The 17,021-nt window shown below is 46.8% G+C and overlaps 1 protein-coding gene across 1 annotated transcript; it reads left to right on the forward strand.

Annotated features, from left to right (window-relative positions):
* The first annotated feature begins 3,488 nt into the window (after window positions 1-3,488).
* Window positions 3,489-15,065, forward strand: FGF22 (fibroblast growth factor 22). The gene is made up of 3 exons (XM_072601737.1): window positions 3,489-4,293; window positions 10,065-10,168; window positions 10,450-15,065. The coding sequence occupies exons 1-3, from the start codon at window positions 4,032-4,034 to the stop codon at window positions 10,642-10,644; spliced, it is 561 nt and encodes a 186-aa protein (XP_072457838.1). The 5' UTR covers window positions 3,489-4,031; the 3' UTR covers window positions 10,645-15,065.
* The last annotated feature ends 1,956 nt before the right edge of the window (window positions 15,066-17,021 follow it).

Consider the following 17,021-nt stretch of genomic DNA (forward strand, 5'->3'; position numbering starts at 1 on the left):
CCAATGGTCTCCCCTTCCTCAAACACTCTCTTTCCTCACGAGATTGTTCTGAAGCCCAAATGAGTAAGGTGCTTGAAGTTTACATAAATGCTACATAATTGCAAGCGCAGAAGGTTCTCCTAGTCCTCCAGTCTTTCTAGGGGGTCCCTCTGCCCCCCCCCCCCCGTCTGTGTCCTGTGTTCCGCTTGGCCTGCGTTCATGTTTATTCGACTGAAATTTCCTTAAAAGGGCAGTATTTCACCTCTATAGAGCTAGGACTGAGCACAATTCCTGGTACAGAGAAGGTGCTTACTAAATGCAGGATGAGTGAGCTGCAGTAACCCAGGAGCTTTTTGGTGAGGACGGGGATTGTTGTTTGTCCTGCATTCTCAGAGGTCCATGACGTGCAAGCGAATTGGGTTTCATGGAAGAGGACCATGCCATCCCTTGCACTTGACTTTGATTGGAGGGAGGGAGGGAGGGCTGTGCAGGTCACCAGCCTCACTTCTCCTCCAGATTCATCTGGATCCAGTGACCAGATATACATCAGGATGACTGGAGATGACCCAGGATGCAGTGGGAGACCTTGGCCTTTTAGGCTAAGGTCTTATCAGATTCTCACTTTGAGTGAGATACACCCATTCAATGAATGGGCTTCTTTAAGTAGTTACTCAAGGGATGGCCCCTTTAATAAAAAAAAAAAAATCAAACAGGGAGGGGAAGACCCTTTGGGTTCCTGGGTAAAAGAGATACAGTTACTATTTAGTAGTTACATTCACTCTGGGCCAGGTGGGCGGGGACCTGTTGTCCCATCTATGAGCTAGGTTAGAAATGAGGCAGAGAATAGCCTCTTTTACCTAGTGAAGAAAAAAATCCATCTGCCAGGACAAGACCGTCTGTGTTTCAGGCTAAAACAGAAACAATCGTTATTTACATTTGCTCTGAGCGAATCAGGGCCTGATTGTTGGACAATCAATAAGAGTTTGAGTGATTTAGCTTTAAGGCAAGATCCTTAAAGAAAAAAAAGTTTCAGAGAACTTGCAGGTAACAATATGGTACCCTGTGTGAACAGAGGGGAAAAAGAGAGACAGAGGGAAGGAAGGATAGGAGGGAGGGAGGGGGGAGCTGTGTTGCCCAATTGGCCAGTTTCATTTGGGTCCTCAGTGGGTCAGCTCCGACTTTTACTCACCGACACTGTTTGTCTTTCGTTCTCGAACAGGACTTTGACATCAGGAGGTGATGCAAAGTTGGATTTAATTGAGTTGAATTTAAGTGAGGGACAGGGAGAGGAAAAGAGAGGTTCCATGATTTTGAAAATGAAGCCCTCTACTGACCTGCCCTTCTGGGGAAGGGGACAATAGGAGACTTAAACTAGTGACCAGTGTTTCCTCCAAGAATATATGGGCAAGACTCCAACCTTCCTGGACTTAGATATCCTGGCTCATCACATAGTAGTCTTCTCCAACTAGACATGTCATATCCTTCCCCCACTCCCTCCCCTTCCCCCTATTTCTTTACCCTGGAAAACATGGAAAATCCAAAAGACCACTCACCCTATTTTACAGATGGGGAAACTGAGACCCAGAGAGGAGCAGGAATACACCAGAGCAGAGCCTCATGCTTTTAGCCCTGGGCTTTGCCTCCCATTCCATCTGAACTCACCCTCATTTCCATCTCTGGGTCTGGTACCAGACTGTCTGAGCCTTGGGTACCAAAACAAAGTGCTGCTGAGATGATCTCCTGCCATCCCACTCTGCCGGTTGGGCTACTTATGGGTGTCACCAAAGCTACTGCCAAGGTATCACCCATGCCTTCACCTCTTTGCTATTTAAAGAGCCTCCCCCAAGAAGGGGGGAGGGGACAGCTCAGACCTTTCACCCTTCCCTGGCCACTTGCCCCACCCCACGTCCCTGAACCAGCCTGTGTGAATCACAGACATATAGATAATTGATGCCGGCATTCAGGAAGTTTAGAAACCATCCAGTCTGATCCTTGAATTTCACAAGAAAGAAACTGAGGTGTAGAGAATTGGAGTGAAGTCCGATACTGGAAGATGCAGAATCAGGATTCAGACTTGATGCCTCATATCCCAAATCCAGAGCTCTTTCCACTATGTAACACTACTATACCACCTCCTAAACTGATGATTCCCACCCATTTATAAACAATTAAAAAATGAGGCCAAGAGAGAAGGAACTTGCCCAAGGTCCCATAGTAGCCTCCCCTTCTATGATCTTGAACGAGTCTCAACCCCTCTCCCCTTCCAGGCTTGGAGGATCTGGACCTATGAAAGTAGCACAGATATCACCTAGTCTGTTTTATAAATGAGGAAACTAAGGCCAGAGAACAGAAGAGACTCTTCTAAGGTCATAGAAAGCCACTGAGCCAAGATTCCATTTCCCCAACAATGGAATAAGAAGGTTGGTGGGTCTTCATTGAAAAGCCCAGGTCTGAAACCCTGGAGAACCGAGGTCTAGCTCTCATTCTGCCACTGACTCACTTGTGACCCTGATCAGGACCTCTTTCAGGCTTCAGCAGCCCCACTCTGCAAAGTGCAGGATGAGGTCTCAACACTCTGAGATCCTGTGAGGACATTCCTGACTCCAGCCAAAGTGAACAAGTAGATAGGAGATCCCTCCTTTTACTCACTCATATACCTAAGACACACACACACGCACACACAAACATACATACTTGTACACATGTGAGGCTTGCTTCCTGACAGATTCAGCCTTTGATACACATGGCCCAGCAGACTGACAAGATGGACATACACTTCTCCACCCTCAACACAGGATCACATCATGCCTTCTTAACTGCTGAGCTGCCACATCTGCTGCTGGGCACATGCACACAAACACACCCCCACACACAAAAATACACAAACAGCACAGAGACTCCCACACTAACAGAAGTCCACTCTCCTGCATGGCCTGAGGGTCTCTCTCTCTCTCCCTCCTCTCCTTCCTTCTTTCTCCCTCTCTCTCCTTCTCTCTCCTCCCCCTCCTCTCCTCTCTTTCTCTCTCTCCCTTCTCTCTCCCTCTCTTCTTCTCTCTTCTCCCTCTCTCCTCTCTTTCTCCTTCCTCTCTCTCTTTTCTTTCTCTCCCCTCTCTCCTTTCTCCCTCCCTCCGTTCCTCTTCTCTCTCCTTCTCTGTCTCCTCTCTTTCCCCCTCCCTCCTTTCTCCTCCTCCTCTCCTCTCCTCCCTCTCTATCTTCTCTCACTCTCTCTGGTTTTGTATCTGTTCCTGTCTTGGTTCCGTTCCCATGTCTGTCCCTGCTTCTGACTTTATGTCTTGTTTCTACCTCAGTCTCTCTGAATCTACCAGTCTCACTCTCCTTCTCACACACTCCCATCCACGCTCCCCTTCCCCCACCCTTCCCTCTTCACTAGGACCCTCAGGGCAGAAACACAGGCCAGTAAAGCCCAAAGAATTTTGTGAATGAGCCCCCACCCCCGACTCTAGCCAGGTATGGCCCGTCCCCCTTCCCCTCCATTTGTTCAGTGGCAGAAGCCCCACCCTAGTGGGAGGGACTGGTTTGAATCTAGCCTCGGAGATTATGAGCCTTCCATAGAAGCCTGTGGATCCTTGAGCCAAGAGCAACCTGGCCGAGGGGACAGCAAAAGCCAGCGAAGCAGACACACCCCTCCTACTTTCCTTTCCTTGTGGCTGCCCAGGACTAGGGGACTCTGGTGGGACCTTCCAGGAAACATCTATCTAGACTTTCTGAGCCAGAAGGTACCTCCTGGAGTGTCCAACCTGCCCATTTTACAGAGGAGAAAAACCGAGACCCAGAGATAGAGGACTGACTCGCCTATGGTCACACAGTGGGTCGGGGGTAGAACACAAATTTTCTGAATGTGAATGAAGTCTTTAGGGAATCAGGACCTGTGAGGAGGCTGAGAGGCTGAACTAGGGCTACCAGGGCTTGATCTTCATCTTGTATTGAACTTGACATCCTCCCCAACTGGCTGGGACATGGAGCACCAGCAAAGGCCAACCAGGTCCTCTGGCCTGGACAGCAAGCAAGAGTGAGTCAACCACCTCTCTACCATGCCCCCAGGGCCCTGGCTTTGCTTGGCCTTGCTCCTTGCAGCCCGGGCCCAGAGCTCCTGGGGTCCCTGGCCCATAAGGGCCAGGCCCCGGTGGCCCCGTGACCTCAGCATTAGCATCAGCAGTGCCCGTCACCCTCGGAGCTACCATCACCTGGAAGGGGATGTCCGATGGCGAAGACTCTACTCATCCACCCACTTCTTCTTGCACATTGGGTCCAGTGGCAGGGTCGAAGGCACACGGCAGCCCCACTGCCCCAACAGTGAGTAGGGCAGTCTGGAGACTGAGGCCTGGCCTGGACGGGGGAGTCAGTCCCAAATTACAGGGGGGCCAGAGGCTTCCAGGGATGCTAGAGGGTCCTAGAAAAGGATGAATAAGAGGGACCAAGTCTAGAAGGGATGAGAGAACTGGAGAAGGGGACCCAAGGAAATGTCAGTGTTTGGCCTGAGGAAGGGGGTGGGGGGTCCACCAAGAGCAAGACCACCGAAGCCCTGGGGGGCAGCCAGAAGACAGCCCAAGTCAAAGGATGGAGACATTTTTTTCTAAATCATCAGTGGGTAGGTGCCCTTCTACCATCTTAAGTTTTTAGACTGTCCAATGTAGAAAGAAACCTTTTTATGGAGGAGGAAACTGAGGCTGAGAGGAGAAGGAATTTGTCCAAGGTTAAACAGACAACTGTGGACTAGAACTCAGCTCTCCTGGATCCCAGTCTTTCCCTGTTCCCATGGGGCAGAGGGGGCAAGGTGTCCTCGTTCTCAGTGATGGTGACTTTGCTGCTATCCTGACCTTATCTGTAGACCTCAGAGGGTCTAGTCCTAGGAAGTGTTAATCTGGAGAAAGAAGGAGGCCTTTAGGGCCCCAACTGTCTTTGGGATGGATGGGATGGGGGAGACACCTAGAGCCATTAGTCCTAGATTGGGGAATCTGAGTACCCCCAACACTGGACTCCAGGCTAATCACCTGCTTCTATATTTAATGAGAACTCAGTGAGTAATCACGGTAATTAAGGAGGATAATAACCCTCTGCCCTTCCCCAGCCCCTTTCATCTGGGGATCTCAAAGCACTCATTAGCCCATGTGCCTCCCTGGGTGAGGACAGAGGACAGGGGTGGCTTGCTCACCAGATGACTCAGTGGTGGGCTTAGTGGCTGGAACCTGAGTATCTGGCTTCCCTTGGATGGAGGAGAGAGCAAGGTCCCTTTCACAGTCAACATTCTGAGAGGTCCCTTCCTAGGCATTCTGGGGGCTATGGTACTGGAGTCCTGGGCCTCTCCATGCACCATTGGGTTTCCCTAGGGCATATCTGGCATCAGTGCTTTTGGACATCTGGACAACGTCAACTCTACCCTGATCCAAGGATGCCCCCCCTCTTCCCTACCTCTCGCTCCACCCATCCCAGGACACATATAGATGGAGAGTCAGTTCTCTTCTGGCTAGATTTTGTCACAACCACCCTTCCAGCCCAGTTACTGCTGGTCAGCTCTGACTGAAGAGGAAGCTCACTGGACAATAAAACCCATCCTGGGGCCTCAGGCTCCTTGCCCCTTTAACCATCTCTGCCCACATCCTAAGGTGATACAGCATCAACAGAAGCAAAACTTGCCCCATGAGAGCCAAGGATAGACGCTGCTCAGGGCTCCCTAGGGCACTCTGCTCAGTTCTGGGGACTCTTTTCAGGGAAGACAGTGAAGGGGACCCAGAGGAAAGCAACCAGGAAGAGGGCAGTGCCATAGGAAAACAGAAGGAACTGGGGATTTCTGTCCAGGAAAAGAGAAGATTTGGGGGGATTGAGGAAGCCAACCTTGGCTTTCTTGTTCAAGTCCGAGATCAGCAGTCATGAGGAAAGAGTTAAGCCTTGTCCTGCTTGACCCTAGAGGGCCTTGTATATTAGGGAGGGAGCCACTGACAGGCAAACTTCAGCTCAACTGTTTAACAATCGGAGTTGTCCAAAGGGGAAATTCTCTAGTAAAGTAGGGAGTTCCCTCTCACAGTAGATCTTCAGCTGGAGGTTCAAACCACTGGTCAGGCATGTTATAGAAGGGGTTTCTGTGCAGATATAAGGTGGGTAGGATGCCCTCTGAGCTTCCACTTGCCCCTGAGGTTTTATGAGTCTTTCTGACAGGGGTAGAGAACGGGGTGGAAGCTGGTCAGGAAGTTCTAGCCCTGGCTCAGGTCTCAACGAGCTTCAGAGGCATCCTGTTCAGACACAGCTACCAATCTCCATCCCCTCCTCCCCAGACACAGCAGAGTGCCTGTGTACATGAGTATGCAGGGGGGGGATAAGTCCTGGCAGAAGGATGGGTTCAGACTTGACAGTTGGTACCCTTCAAGGAAAGGAGACCAGAGGCTGCCAGAGGTAGACTGTGCTTTCTGCTTCCTCAGTGTGGGCCATCCATCGAAGCCTTGGGAACCAAAGCTCTGTCCTGCCCCCAAGTCTCCAGTTACCTTTGGGGAATAGTAGGCCATGACCACAAGGTGTAAGGTGTGAGTAAGGAAAACCACGAGTGGGCAGCAGGACAAGTCAGGGGCTGGTAAATCTTGTTCTAGTCCTGCCCCTGGCAGACCCTGTGTCAGTCCTCTTTGTCCCTTTACTGCATCCATTGTAAGGTGAGGAGATGGTATTAGATATTCTCTACAGGTCTTGTAATTTCTGATCATCTGTGAAGTTCTATAAACTTTTCCTGATAACAGGCTCTATTTCCTCATCCTAGGAAGGGAGAGAGGGCAAACAGGGCACTTTAATATCAGCAGAATTGTCAAGGTCACTGATGTCTTTCAGAGGAGATGCTGCAGGGTAGGGCTGGGTGTGTATGAGGCAGAGATGGAGAGAGAGATCACAGGCCAGCAATGGAGGGAGGGTCCCTAGAAGAAAGCCTTCCACCAGCTACCTCTTGCCCAAGGATACTCAGAATTTTAGAGCTGATAGGGATGTTATACTCATGACTTTAGAACTGGAGAGGACCTTAAGAGACACCATCTGGTCCAATCTCATTTTACAGATGGAGAAAACTAATACCTAAAGAAAGGAAGTGAAGTCATCCAGTGAGCACATGAACCAGGTCTAACTCTAAAACCAGGGCCCTTTTCCATGACCATGCTCCCTTTCAACATAGAGGACTGTGCATCAGAGTAGGAAGGGTCCTTAGAGATAAGCCAATCCCTGCCTCTCACCTCACAGACTCAGAATCCAAAGACCATGGATCTCACCCCATCCCTTACCAGGTAAATTTGGGCAAATTAACTTGACAGAAAACTTCAGGGTATTTCAAGGGACTGTGAAGTGAGAAGTGTCACTGAAGCAAAGGATCTGTGTATAAAAACTCTGCAGGGGAGTAGAGCAAGGAAGAAAAAAGGACAGATTAGGGACCGGTCATGGAGGACCTAAAAGGCCCTCTTTGGGCTTTCTCTTGTGGAATGTGCAATCTCTGGATAAATGCCTGAGAGCTTTAGGAAGACAACTCTGGTGTACTGTACTAAAGAGATTCAATGGCAAAACAGTGGAGTTAGGGAAACAAAGTCCAGGCCAAAGGGGATGTGGGAATGACAGGATTCAAGAGACTTTTCTGAATCTAAAGATCTGTCCTTTCACCCCAGTTCCAGACAGCTATCCCCTAAGCATCTGTCATTGCCCACAAAGGCAAACAGATCATTGAGTGTGGATGGCTCAGAGAAGCTTTCTCCTGCTGCTGCTGGTGGCTGCTATTTCCTGATTCAGAGGGGGGAAAGGGCAGATTTACGTCATCCTAAAAGAATTGAGACCCAAGTTTCAGTCTTGGCTTTTCCTCCTCCCTGGCCTAAGTTTCTCCATCTCTGACATGAAAAAGTTAGACATGATGAAGTCTCTAAGACTCCTCACAGAATGGATGCTGTCTTGAAGAAGAGTGCCCAGGCTACCAAGTAACCCTTGGTCTTCACTCCCCCAGGGTACCTACTCCATTCTCCCTTTGTCCCTTAGGGCCATCTCTCTCTGCTGAGATGGAAGACAGATTCTCTGGACCTGAGACAGGCAGGTGAAGAGGTAGTGAGACAGAATAGATGGAGAACAGAATTTGGAGTCAGGAATTCTTTGGGTTCTAATCCTGCCTCAGATTCCTACTAGCTGTGTGGCCCTGGGCAAGTCATTTAAGCTCTGGGCATCAGTTTTCTCATCTGTCAAACGAGGGGGTTGGAATCAGTGATCTCCCCCACCCCCAACATCCCTTTTAGCCCCAAATCAATGCTTCTGTGTTAGCCTAGCTGGATGAGCAGGGCTTCAATTGTAGCTTTTCAGCCCTGAAGGTGTGTTGATGTACATATGTGGGGGGAGACACCAGTTTGTGAAAGCCAAGGGCCGACCCCATTCTACAGCCTGGCAACACTTTTGAGCTTCAGGGATTGCCAGGGAGGTGGGAGATGAGGCTAGATAAGGAGGCAGACAGGTTATACAAGGCCTTGAATGACAGTCTGGGACGTTTTCCTGTAGGTACCAGCGAACCATGGGAAGTGAACAGAGAAGAGCTAGAGAATCACAAAACACTCAATATTATCTGGGAAGGACATCACTTGAAGAGCCCTCAGAACAGAGAATGTCAGAGCTGGGAGGGCCCTGAGAACATGGAATGGCAGGGCTAGGAAGGACCTTAGAACATGAAATATTAGGACTAGAAGGTACTTAAGGGATTATATAATAATTATGGTGGTAGAGATAATAATAATGATAGCATTTTTCTAGCACTTACCATACACCAGGCTCTGTGCTAAGCACTTTACAATCTCACCACAACCTTGGGAGGTAGGTACTATTATAATCCTCATTTTACAGTTGCGGAAACCAAGGGAAACAGACACGAAGTGACCTGTCCAAGGTCATACAAGTGCCTGAGGCTGAATTTGAACTCAGAGCACCCAATCCTCTGTGCCACCTAGCTGCTTTAATGAAATTTAACGGAAACCCTCTTACCTGACAAATGAGGAAACTGAGGCCCACAGAGGGAAAGGAACTTTCTCAGGATTACAGAATAAACTAATTGTAGAGCCAAGATTAGAACCCAGGTCTCTCAACCCACAGGCTAGGACTCTTCCTGCTCAATTTAAATGACTTTCCTATCAGGATAAAAAAACCTCAGGATGGTTCAATCAAGTTCCTACACATCTGGAAGTCTGCCAAGTAGAGGAGCTGAGCAGTAGGAAATAAGGTCAAATAGGAGGTTACTCCCCTCAACCCTTCAATCCCCCCTTCCTCCTAGCTGCCCCCTCCCCACATCAGATAGACTTTGCCATTTCCCCCACCCCCAAGCTGGCTTCCATGGTGCTCCCTCCACATTCCAGCTTGCTCCCACGCCCTGGGTCCGGCTGTCCGGCCCTGCTCGCCTGCCCACATTCCTGTGGGAGCTGGGCTCTCCCAGAACCTGCCCTATGGGCTGCTAGCCTCAGCCTCCTCCCTGCATCTTGCCCCAGCACAGGAGAGCTGGACTATGGGACAAGGAAGATGAAAAGGTCACCTGTGGTACCCAGGACCCTTCCCCACCACCGTGAAAGATAGACTGATGAGACAGCTTCCTGGTCAGCAGGTGCAGACACCCATGGTCCATCCATCCAGGGAATGGCTCATTCCTCTTTTACTAGCATTATAATTAAATAACAGCAATTCCCATCTCAATCCCCTTTTAAGGTTTACAAAGTGTTTTTCTCATAATAGCTCCATAAAGAAGGTAATGTATTATTCCCATTTTAGAGCTAGTCAGTGACAGGGCAGGGATTCAGTTTCCTCGCTTCGAGGCTCTTAAGCTACATTGATAGAGCATTTTAACATTTCCAATGGTTAGCAGTTCACATTTGTACGGTGGGTGTTTCACAGTTTATACAACAGCCCCAGGAAGAGTGGAGGTCATGTGTTATATTACTCACACTTTAAGGACAGACTTTTCCTAAGACCACCCAGGAATCACTAGCAGAGCTGGGACCTAGACTCAGACCCCCATCTCTTAGTTGTTGACCCAGGTGGGAGAATACTGCCGGCTGCCCACAGTCCACCTCAATATCTTCTCTCCTCAGGCATTGTGGAGATCCGCTCTGTCAGAGTGGGTGTTGTGGCCATAAAAGCAGTCTACACAGGCTTCTACTTGGCCATGAACCGGAGGGGGAAACTTTATGGGACGGTGAGTATTCATCTGAGGAGTAGAAGGGGGAAGGGTCCACAGTGAGAACATTTCTGGAAGGAACCTTGCTGGCCAGGGCCCCAGGGTAAACAGAAGTCTCACCATGCTTCTTGGGTGTGGAGCCCTCTCACTTTGAGGCACTGGGTTACTGGGAATATGGAGACTTGGGTGCCAGCCTGGTGCTGCCCCTGATTCCTGTGTGACCCTGGTCACATCCCTCTCTGGAATTCTGAGGAGCCCTTTAAGGCCTTTTGCCCCAATCTTATATTTCTCTTCCGCAGAGGGAATACAGCCCCAACTGTAAATTTATGGAACGGATTGAGGAGAATGGCTATAACACCTATGCTTCCCTTCGCTGGAGACATGAAGGTCGACAGATGTTTCTGGCCCTGGATGGACGGGGTGCCCCTCGCCAAGGTGGACGGACCCGCCGGCAGCATCTCTCCACTCACTTCCTGCCTATCTTGGTCTCCTAAGCCTGAAGAAAGGGCCCCTGTGTAGAGATAGATGGATATATATTTTTTTCTATTTATTATTTTGTAAAAGACAACAAGGGAAAGGAAGATGCCTTCCTTCTGAAGACTTGGAGAGAAAAGGTCTGGAACCTTCTGGGGAGCCCCCAAGCCTGCAACTGGAGAATGTAGAGGTCCTGAAGACTCTGGGATGCTCAGCCCCCAGAGGAGGGGTAGTCACTGCTAATTCCAGGCCTCCCAAAAGGAGACCATGTATTTATTGTACAAACACTTGGAACACAAAAAACAAGGATCAGTGCAGCCATATTAACTTGCATTTCTACAATGCCTTAAGGCTTACAAAATATTTTCCTCACAACAGACCTATGAAGTAGAGAGTATAAGTAAAATTATTCCCATTTTACAGAGGACAAAAATGAGGCCAGAAAAAGGAAGTGAATTGCCTGGGATCACACAGCTAATCAATGGCTGAGTCGGTAGTTAAACACATCCCAGTCTCTTAAACTTTAATAAGCTCACTGTTTTCCTCTGTGTATTGTGGTGTAACTCAGTGGCATTGAGTGCCCACTTTCCTTAGGAGAGAAGGTAGCTATACCTGCTATCTTCCAAGGGAGCTCTGGGCTTCAGAGGAAGCAGTGTGGTAGCACTATGGGGTGGAAGGCCCAGATGGAGCTGTGACCGTCCCCACTGTGGACCTGTATAGTGAAAAATGTTGGACCCAGTGATTTTTAGCATTCTTTGTTCTGTGGGCCATTAACACTCTATATTCTCTGTTCTAAAAGCCCTTCCAACTCTGACCTTCTTTGTTCTATTGACCTTCCAGTTCAGATATTCTATATCTTTTGTTCTCTGCCCCTTCTGACTCTGACCTTCTCTGAATGTCCCCTGTGTCTATAAACTCTAGCTCTGACTGAGGATCTGAGGTCCTCTCCAGCTCTGATGTTCTAAGGAAAAGACAGTAATAAGGGTAAGCCTATTACATGAAAATCCAGATTCATAAAAGAAAATTAGGATTTAAAGCTTTATAAAAAAGATATTTGAAAGAGGGAACTCCCTTGGGGACTTTAAAATAGGACTGAATTTACAGAAATCCATTTTCCCCTCTACCTTACCTGGTATCTGCCAAAAAATAAGCCCAGTCTCTTTCATTTCTAGATGACCAGGGCCCAGGCTAGACCAACAATAGGGCAATGTTATGTTGGCAAAAGTTTAACAATCAGGATTTTTGGAGGGGGAAAAAAGTATGTAGGACACATTTTTAAGTTTAGTCTGCAGCATTAACATTTTCTCCATCACTTTCTTAAATCTAGATAATCAACAAAACAATAAATTAAGTAATCTATGGCTGTTGCCAGTTTCTAAGGAGTAGATTAATATTCACAATGAAAATTTAACAATCAGGTCTCAAGATCTGGTTAGAACTAAATTTAACATACCTCTGGCTGGACTTGACCCAAAGTGCCTTTGAGAACTGGGTGCCTACTAGCTTCCTCTCCATCATGAGAGGCCCCAGCAGAAGGGTGGGTCCAGGTGAGGAGATAGGTTGGCCCTAAGGCTAGACACATAGTAACTATATATCTTTCCCTGGGGAAAATGCTTATGCTTTTTTCTCTGAACTTCATCTTACTTCTCTACCATAATGCTACAGAAATTTGGAAGGGACAGATCTATAAAAGCCATGTCAAAGAAAGAAAGACCTTAGCTGAATTAAACCCTCTTCATCTTGTAGGCTAGTGCCATTCAAAGACAAGAAGTATTCCTCCCTGCAAAACATCTTCTCAAAGAGAGTTTGCCACTCTCAGGTCCTCAGATAAGTAAGAACGACCTTCTATTTGTGAGCTTAGCAAAGTGACCACCCCTTCCATTCTCATATGTTTGTATCATCCTAATAAGAAAGATAGGACACAAATTATTACTCTTATATTACAGATAAGTATACTAAGGACCCAGAGCAGGGAAGGGACTTACACAAGTACCATAACTAAGGGGTAGGTTTTATTTCCTAGAAAGAGGCAACTCAGGAGTTAGAACCGGGTCCCAGTCCTGGTTCCATCGCTTACTTGTTGTAACCTTCAGCATGCCATTTTCTCTTCCAGTGTCTCAATTTCTTCCTCCATTAAGGAATGTGTGTGTGAAATAAGAGTAGCACAACCAGCCTCACCTAGTTCTAAAGTGCTAATGAAAGACACATGGGTGGCTATTATAAATTCATGGCTTCTTCTACTACTTTACCATGATGCTCCTGAAACTTGGGAGGGACAGATAGGAAAAAGAACGTGAGAGCAAGGAGAGATCCTGTCATCCAGCCCTCTCATTTTATAGTGAAAGAAACTGAGGCCCAAGGAAGGGAAGGGACTTACCCATGACCACATAGGGAGCTAGTGCAGAGCTCCTTCTAGAACCTCAGATTCAATTCCCAGGCTGGGGCTCTTTTCACCCTATAGACAGCTTACTTCTCATACCTGGGTAAAACCACAGAGTTTCACTCAATTCAATTTCAGCAAACATTTATTAAGCACTGACTGTATGCAAATGCTCAGTACAGGGGATACAAAGCAAAACCCCCAAACATAACCTTTTCTCGAAGAACTTACATTCTTTTGGGAGTTCTTGCCTGTCCAAATAAAGAGAGATAGAAAGTAGGAGAACCCAAGAGATAATTTTGTTTCCTCTTTATCTATGGTTATTCCCTTAATTTCATTATATCCGTCTCATTATTATAGTAAGCATTTCTGGCACTATATCAAATAGTAAAGGGCATCCTTGCTTTACCCCTAATCTTATTGGAAAGCTTTCCAGTTTATCCCCATTACATGTAATGCTGGCTCTTGGTTTCAAAACAGATAACTTATATTAAGGAAAGGTCCATTTAACCTTATGTTTTCTAGTGTTTTTTAGCAGGAATGAATTTTAACAGGAACAAGGTTGGAGTGAGGTCCCCACTTCCTCACACCTCCATCTCTCCCTCCTTACCACCCTTCAGCTATCTCTACCCAGGCCCACAATTCTATCACATCACTCTCCTAGCAGGGAGAGAGGATCTTGCGTCTAGGGCACATATTACCTCAGTTCTGAATTCGAACTCTGTCCTTCTCTCTTCAAGGGAGAGGCCAAGGGAATTTTTTTTTGGTCTACTCTGTCCAAAAGGAAACGCCCATATTAAGATTAGGGCATATACTTGGGTACCTGGGGCCTGAATCACCAAGAAGCCAAGGCCCTTCCTAGGGAGAGAATGGGAGAATGTGGCAAGAGCCCAGTAGGAACCATTCTCCTGAAACAGCAGGTCTGTCTGGCATTTGGTACTCAAGCACAAAAAAAGGCTCATTTCCATTCGATGGTAAGCTCCTTGAAGACAGGGACTGATTTTTGCCTCTTTTTTGTATTCCTAGCACTTAGTACAGTGCCTGGCACATAGTGGGTCCTTAATAAATGTTTATTGATTAATTGATTGATTCCTAATTCTAGGCAGACCAGTGCAGATGGGGTATTAGCTTTTGGAGACCAGATTGGGAAATGGACTGAATTTGAGGAACCAGAATCATGTACAAGTGGTCTCAGCAGTCAGAAAATTTCCTTTGATATTGACTACTGGACAGTTCTCATGCCCCCTCAATCACAGGCCTTTTGAAGGCTGAACTCCTAGGACTCAAATGTTCTGCTATAAGGATTGAAGAGATAGGAGGTTTCCCAGTTAACTAAGTTAATTCAAAAAATATCAGGCAGTGAGGAAAGAAAATTTTGCCCTGATGGACCTCTGAGACCCTGAGCTCAAAGATTCCATTGTGAGCTAAGAGGGGAGGTGATTGACCTGAGGTGGAAGGACCCCTTGGATAGTGAAGAAGGCTGAAGACCTCAAGTCAATCTTACATGAGGCTCATCTTCATCCTGAAACTGCTGTTTCTATTATTTCTATCTCTGGTAATGAAAGTGTAGCACTGGCCTATTAGTGTGGGAGGCAAAAGTCTTGGTGCTGCCCCTGAATGAGCTTCATGACCCTGGGTAAGTTCCTCCTCTTGAGAATAGTTGCTTATAGCAGATATGGTGCTAGTCTTGGGCCTTAAGAAGCCCTGGGTACAAATTTCACTTCCTAGTTGTTCAACCAACTCACTTCACCTCTTTTTTCAAAATGGGGATGATACAGTAACTACAGGCAAAAACATGGTCATAATAACACTGGACTTGGAGTCAGGAAAACACGAAATAGAATTCTGAGAGCTTCTTGTACCTCCTGGGGTATGAGGTCTCCAGCAGAATTTTATACTTAGGATCCTATCTGGTCTTTCTTTGAGCCTTCCCCAAAAGTTAGGGTGCATGCCAGACAATGTCCAGCCTGCCTACCCTCCATCATGAATTCTAAGATGGGGCTCTAGGCAAGTCCCCTAAACTCTCTGCCTCATCTGTACAATGGGGAATAACCGCTTCTCCCTCCCAGAGTTGTCATAAGGCTCTAAGGAGATAATGTATGTAAAGCTCTTTATAAACCTTAAAGTGATATAGAAAGTCCTGTCATGCTCTTCTATTACTCTGTTGTAGCCTTTTAAAACAAGACGATTTCTCAGCTTTCTCAGACCCATATTTGGGTAGTAGAGTATAAAAAAAAAGGTTTGTGAAAAATCAGAAAATGAAGAGAATTTAACAATATTCAGAGGGGGGAAAAGTAGGTCCTCACAAGAAAAAATCAATCAAAGTGAGCTTGCTCAGCCCAGAAAAGGTTGAGGGAAAATACTTTCTACCTTTGAGGATTTTAAGGTTTGCTGAGAGCAACTGTATTACATGTTGAGGGATAATCACAGAGGAAATTAGGACAGGCCTGGCACACAGTCGGTACTACATAAATGCATATTTATAAATTGCTTATTTAAAGTAAGAGGATATACAGCTGGATATGTGAAGAACAATGGCAGAGCTGGGAAGGATCTCAGAGGTTGTTAAATTCAGCTCTCTCTTTGTACAAAGAAAGAAACTGAGATTGAGAGAGGCCTGCCCAAGGTCACAAAGCCAGGGCTGTGGACACCCAAGTCTCTTGCTCTTTTTGGACTGGACTGTAATTTCTGAACTTTCACTAGCCTGGATGTGAAACTCCTTCTAGATCAGAGTACTAAATCAGGTCATAAAAATTTTGGTCATCTATGCAAAGTGAGGAAAGGAATAGAATTGGCCTTAAGGCAGCTCTGGGTACCTTTCTTAACTGTTGCTATTTGCAATTTCCACCCTCTCCCCTCTAGAATCAAACAGGACAAGTTTAATCCCTCTTCCATTTAGGAGAAGGGGAAGTAGAGGAGAAGAGTACCCTCTCAGGACTCCTGCCTTTCTTCAGTCCATTAGCATCTGGGATAATAACATCTAACACACACAATCCTTTAAGGCTTTCATGTATCATCTCATTTAGGTGCTATTATTATTCCCATTTTATAGATGAGGAAGCTGAGGCTGAGAGAAATAATTGACTTGCTTTTTTTTTTTTTTTAACAAGTGCTCGAGGCAGGACTTAAACACTGGTCTTCCTGACTCCAAGTCCAGTACTCTATCCATTGTGTTACCAGGTCAGCACCTTCTAGATTTACAAGTTCTTCAGAAAAGGGAACCTGGACCCCTGTCCCAAAGTAGATTCTCCATGCATATGCTTTGAACTAGCAAAAGTTGAGACTGGGAATCTTGGCAGGGAGGGACATGATTGTTCCATCATGATCAAGGACAGGTAGGCTTGACATTGTCTGACACGCACCCTAACTTTTGGGGAAGAACAGATTTTAAAAGGCTCAGAGAAAGACCACATAGGATCCCAAGTATAAAATTCTACTGGCGACCTCAGACCAGGAAGCATGAGGAGCTCTCAGAGAATGAAATTCTGATGGCCAGAAGTAATCCCAGCTACTAACAAGAAGGTTAAGGCTGGCAGATCCCTTGAACCGAGGAGTTCTGAACTGCACTGTCTGAAATAAGTTTGGCATTAATATGGTGAGAGCCTAAGGAGGATGCCAACATAAGATTCCAATGAGGAAATAGGTCACTGACTAAAATAGATTGTTTAAAGACCTATGTAAAAGGTGGAAGCAAGAACAGGTCATGGAACAATTCTCAAAGAGGAGCAGCAGGAATGAGAAAGCTTGGAATTAGCCGAAGCAGAAATGAAATGCTAAGGGAAAAACATCTCTTTTTAGTGATAACTGAACGAAACCAAATAGATCAAAGAAAGAACAGCCCCTCGGGGTGGACTGGACAATGCTACTAGGTGACAGACCAAAAATAAACGAATTCATCCTCATCCTTCTTAGAGTCCAGGAAGGTACCCAGCTGTCTGCAATGAGGTTGGGCTGGTTGACCCAGGTGGGCTACACTTCAGGTTACTTAAAGAACTGCTCCATGCTGAGCCATTGCAG

This window comes from Notamacropus eugenii, chromosome 4, assembly GCF_028372415.1.
Source record: "Notamacropus eugenii isolate mMacEug1 chromosome 4, mMacEug1.pri_v2, whole genome shotgun sequence".
In the NCBI taxonomy this organism is placed as follows: domain Eukaryota; kingdom Metazoa; phylum Chordata; class Mammalia; order Diprotodontia; family Macropodidae; genus Notamacropus; species Notamacropus eugenii.